General features: G+C 33.5%; 1 protein-coding gene across 5 annotated transcripts in view; it reads left to right on the plus strand.

The window, feature by feature from the left end:
- The window catches only part of LOC110447899 (RNA-binding protein 33-like), a 56,561-nt gene that overhangs the window by 36,060 nt on the left and 14,501 nt on the right, over positions 1 to 6,000 (plus strand). For all 5 annotated transcript variants that reach the window (XM_021493878.1, XM_021493880.1, XM_021493881.1 and 2 more), the window contains one exon: positions 344 to 485. In XM_021493878.1, the coding sequence (XP_021349553.1) occupies positions 344 to 485 (142 nt within the window). The remainder of the gene's footprint in view (positions 1 to 343; positions 486 to 6,000) is intronic.

A 6,000-nucleotide genomic window follows, 5' to 3' on the forward strand; every position in this document is an offset into this window, starting at 1 on the left:
AATATTATAATAGGATCAGTATACTTTGGTACAAAGTCAGAATTAGGAAATATTATAATAGGATCAGTATACTTTGGTACAAAGTCAGAAATAGGAAATATTATAATAGGATCAGTATACTTCAGGTACAAAGTCAGAATTAGGAAATATTATAATAGGATCAGTATACTTCAGACAAAGTTGGAGAAATGATGGCTTATGATATGGTTGAAATATCCAGAATAAATCAGTTCAGAGCATGTTTAAATGGACAAAGATCCATTGTATTACAATTGTTTGTGGTACAAGATGTGTATTTGGTTAAGAATCACATGGTGAGCTACAGCTTACGTTTTATTTGAAGGAGATTGTTGACCCTGTGTTAAAGGCAAAGTTAGAAGAGCAAAAGAGAAAGAGAGACCATATTATACGTTTAAAGGAAGCAAGAAGACAGGCTTTAGCTGGTGAACGGAGATCTCAGCTAGAACGAAAACTGGCAGAGGAAGGTGTGTAGACATGTGTGGATCACACTCAAATTATACATTTTATTTTTTTTTCTGCTTAGGCCAAAATAAATTGATTACTTGGTTCTCAGGCCCGCGCCCATTTCATTTTAGGGCACTGCATTGCTGATTTTATCGTGAAAGTAATAAAAAAGTAATTGTGAATGCGCCAGCCGCCGTCTTTAAAAAATTGTTGAAAATTGGTCCGCATGTCGTTTTTACTCGTTAGTCACCCAAGTCCCGAAAAGATACGGATTGATATACAGGCAAGCGTTAAAATGATTATGACTTATTAGTCTTGCGTACAAATGGCACTCATTTCGGTACAAATAAGGAATGATTCTCGTCTGGAACATCGTGGGGGGATTTTCGGAGGCTTGCTCTATGTAGAGTAGAAAAAAATCGCCCTTGTCTCGTTTTTGCCATCTAAATGGGGGGAAAAATACCGCCCTGCCGCATCTCTTTTAAAAAAAATTGGCCTGAGAACCAAGTAATTAATTTTATTTGGCCTTATCACAAATCTATCATAAATGACAATCCAAGGGAGAGGCTGAAACAGGTCTTCATAAGCAGGTGGTATTAATTAATGATTGTTACAGACAGGTAATTGTTGACTGGATAGGGTGTTATATAAAACATAACATTGTTCTTTATATGAAGGTTGTCGTTATTGATGGATGTTTGTTATAAACAGGTGATCATAATTCATGGCTATTTTTTACAGACATGTAATTGTTGACTGGATAGGGTGTTTTGTAAAACTTAACATTGTTCTTTATATGAAGGTTGTCGTTATTGATGGATGTTTGTTATAAACAGGTGATCATAATTGATGGCTATTTTTTTATAGACAGGTAATTGTTGATTGGATAGGGTGTTATAGAAAACATAAGAGTGTTCTTTATATGAAGGTTGTCGTTATTGATGGATGTTGGTTATAAACAGGTGGTCATAATTAGGGCCCCGTATCAGAGATACGGGTGCCCTTTAGTAATCACTCTGTCTGTCTGTCCACAAATTTTGTTCCTGGCTGATAACTTTATTATTTATTGACCTATGTACATGAAACTTGGTCAAGATGTTCAGTTCACAAAAATACACATTGAGGTTAAAAGTCCAGGTCAAAGGTCAAGGTCATAAGGTTCAAAGGTCAAGGTCAAATTTTACATCTTTTCACTGATGAACATTTTGTTATGACATTATGAAGCAAAGTTGATCGGAATTAAACAATGAGTCAACTGACCAAAGGTCAAGGTCAGGGGTCAAGGTCATATTTTGTAGCTATTCACTGGTGAACATTTCGCTATGACATTATGAAGCAAAGTTGTTCGGAATTAAACAAAGAGACACACTGAGGTAAAAAGTCGAGGTCAAAGGTCAAGGTAATTAGATTCAAAGGTCAAGGTCAAATTTTACATCTTTTCACTGATGAACATTTTGTTATGACATGATGAAGCAAAGTTGATCAGAATTAAACAAGGCGTCAACTGTTGAAAGGTCAAGGTCATTGGGTCAAAGGTCAAGGTTAAATGTATCTTTTCACTGGTGAACATTGCGCTATGACACTTTGAAGCAATGTTGCTCAGAATTAAACAAGGAGTCAATTGACCAAAGGTCAAGGTCACTGGGACAAAGGTAAAGGTTAAATTTTGTACATTTGCCCTGATGAACATTTTGTTATGACATTATGAAGCAATGTTGTTCAGAATTTAACACAGAGTCAACTGACCTTAGGTCCAGGTTACGGGGTCCAAAGGGTCAAGGTCAAGTTTTGTATTTTTCACTGATGAACATTTTGTTATGATATTAAGAAGCAAAGTTTGTCGGAATTAAAGAATAAGTCAACTGACCAAAGATCAGGGTCACTGGGTTAAATGCTCAAGGTCTTTTGGGTCCAAAGGTCAAAGACAAAGTTGATCTCTGACTTTGACCCTGGCTCTTGATGGAGGAGGTAAATAAGGTGAAATAAAACAAATCAAAGCTAACAAATGAGTATTGCACCAGTATTTATATTCTGTTAGTCCAGTAAATATGGAGGTGGAAGGAAACAAGACTCACATCATAGTACATGTAAAATGTATATTTTGATTCTATTTGAAGTCCAAATGTCAAACGTCAAGCTCAGCTACATGTATATGGGCAGATTGCTTCTTGGTGATTATGGGGGATATATTGCCACAAGACGGGGCCCTTACTGACCTGTCAGTGTTCTAGTTGATGGCTGATTTTTATAGACAGGTAATTGTTGACTGGATAGGGTGTTATGTAAAACATAAGATTGTTCTTTATATGAAGGTTGACGTTATTGATGAATGTTTGTTATAAACTGGTGATCATAATTCATGGCTGATTTTTATTGACAGGTAATTGTTGACTTGATAGGGTGTTATGTAAAACATAACATTGTTCTTTATATGAAGGTTGACGTTATTGATGGATGGTTGTTATAAACTGGTGATCATAATTCATGGCTGATTTTTATTGACAGGTAATTGTTGACTGGATAGGGTGTATGTAAAACATAACATTGTTCTTTATATGAAGGTTGTTGTAATTGATAAATGGTTGTTATAAACAGGTGATCATTATTGATGGCTGATTTTTACAGACAGGTACGTAATTGTTGACTGGATAGGGTGTTATGTAAAACTTAACATTGGTCTTTATATGAAGGTTGTTATTGATAAATGGTTGTTATCAACAGGTGATCATAATTCATGGCTGATTTTTATTGACAGGTAATTGTTGACTGGATAGGGGGTTATGTAAAACTTAACATTGGTCTTTATATGAAGGTTGTTATTGATAAATGGTTGTTATCAACAGGTGATCATAATTCATGGCTGATTTTTATAGACAGGTAATTGTTGACTGGACAGGGTGTTATGTAAAACATAACATTGTTCTTTATATGAAGGTTGTTGTAATTGATAAATGGTTGTTATAAACAGGAGATCATTATTGATGGCTGATTTTTACAGACAGGTACGTAATTGTTGACCGGATAGGGTGTTATGTAAAACTTAACATTGGTCTTTATATGAAGGTTGTTATTGATAAATGGTTGTTATCAACAGGTGATCATAATTCATGGCTGATTTTTATAGACAGGTAATTGTCGACTGGATAGGGTGTTATGTAAAGCTTAACATTGTTCTTTATATGTAGGTTATTATTGATAAATGGTTGTTATAAACAGGTGATCATTATTGATAGCTGATTTTTACAGACATGTAATTGTTGACGGGATAGGGTGGTATGTAAAGCTTAACATTGTTCTTTATATGAAGGATGTTATTGATAAATGGTTGTTATAAACAGGTGATCATTATTGATGGCTGATTTTTACAGACAGGTAAGTAATTGTTGACTGGATAGGGTGTTATGTAAAGCTTAACATTCTTCTTTATATGAAGGTTATTATTGATAAATGGTTGTTATAAACAGGTGATCATAATTGATAGCTGATTTTTATAGACAGGTAATTGTTGACTGGATAGGGTGTTATGTAAAACTTAACATTGGTCTTTATATGAAGGTTGTTATTGATAAATGGTTGTTATAAACAGGTGATCATAATTGATAGCTGATTTTTATAGACAGGTAATTGTTGACTGGATAGGGTGTTATGTAAAACTTAAGATTGTTCTTTATATGAAGGTTGTCGTTATTGATGAATGTTTGTTATAAACAGGTGATCATAATTGATTGCTGATTTTTATAGACAGGTAATTGTTGACTGGACAGGGTGTTATGTAAAACATAACATTGTTCTTTATATGAAGGTTGTCGTTATTGATGGATGGTTGTTATAAACAGGTGGGCATTATTGATATCTAATTTTTATAGACAGGTAATTGTTGACTGTATATGGTGTTATGTAAAACTTAACATTGGTCTTTATATGAAGGTTATCGTTATGGATGAGTGGTTGTTATACACAGGTGATCATAATTCATGGCTGATTTTTATTGACAGGTAATTGTTGACTGGATAGGGTGGTATGTAAAACATAACATTGTTCTTTATATGAAGGTTGTTGTAATTGATAAATGTTTGTTATAAACAGGTGATCATAATTGATAGCTGATTTTTATAAACAGGTAATTGTTGACTGGATAGGGTGTTATGTAAAGCTTAACATTGTTCTTTATATGAAGGTTGTCGTTATTGATGGATGGTTGTTATAAACAGGTGGTCATTATTGATATCTAATTTTTATAGACAGGTAATTGTTGACTGGATATGGTGTTATGTAAAACTTAACATTGGTCTTCATATGAAGGTTATCGTTATGGATGAGTGGTTGTTATACACAAGTGATCATAATTCATGGCTGATTTTTATTGACAGGTAATTGTTGACTGGATAGGGTGTTATGTAAAACTTAACATTGGTCTTTATATGAAGGTTATCGTTATGGATGAGTGGTTGTTATACACAAGTGATCATAATTCATGGCTGATTTTTATTGACAGGTTAATTGTTGACTGGATAGGGTGTTATGTAAAACATAAGAGTGGTCTTTATATGAAGGTTGTCATTATTGATGGGTGGTTGTTATAAACTGGTGATCATAATTCATGGCTGATTTTTATTGACAGGTAATTGTTGACTGGATAGGGTGTTATGTAAAACTTAAGATTGTTCTTTATATGAAGGTTGTCGTTATTGATGGATGGTTGTTATAAACTGGTGATCATAATTCATGGCTGTTTTTTATTGACAGGTAATTGTTGACTGGATAGGATGTTATGTAAAGCTTAACATTGTTCTTTATATGGAGGTTGTCGTGATTGATGAATGTTTGTTATCAACGGGTGATCATTATTGATTGCTGATTTTTATAGACAGGTAATTGTTGACTGTATAGGGTGTATGTAAAACATAACTTTGTTCTTTATATGAAGGTTGTCGTTATTGATGGATTTTTGTTATAAACAGGTGATCATTATTGATAGCTGATTTTTACAGACATGTTATTGTTGACTGGATAGGGTGTTATGTAAAACTTAAGATTGTTCTTTATATGGAGGTTGTCGTGATTGATGAATGTTTGTTATCAACAGGTGATCATTATTGATTGCTGATTTTTATAGACAGGTAATTGTTGACTGGATAGGGTGTTATGTAAAACTTAACATTGGTCTTTATATGAAGGTTGTCGTTATGGATGAGTGGTTGTTATAAACAGGTGATCATAATTGATGGCTGATTTTTATAGACAGGTAATTGTTGACTGGATAGGGTGTTATGTAAAGCTTAACATTGTTCTTTATATGAAGGTTGTTATTAATAAATGGTTGTTATAAACAGCTGATCATAATTGATGGCTGATTTTTACAGATAGGTAATTGTTGACTGGATAGGGTGTTATGTAAAACTTTAGATTGTTCTTTATATGAAGGTTGTCGTGATTGATGAATGTTTGTTATCAACAGGTGATCATTATTGATTGCTGATTTTTATAGACAGGTAATTGTTGACTGGATAGGATGTTATGTAAAGCTTAACATTG

Source organism: Mizuhopecten yessoensis, unplaced genomic scaffold (assembly GCF_002113885.1).
Source record: "Mizuhopecten yessoensis strain PY_sf001 unplaced genomic scaffold, ASM211388v2 scaffold3649, whole genome shotgun sequence".
Lineage (NCBI taxonomy): Eukaryota > Metazoa > Mollusca > Bivalvia > Pectinida > Pectinidae > Mizuhopecten > Mizuhopecten yessoensis.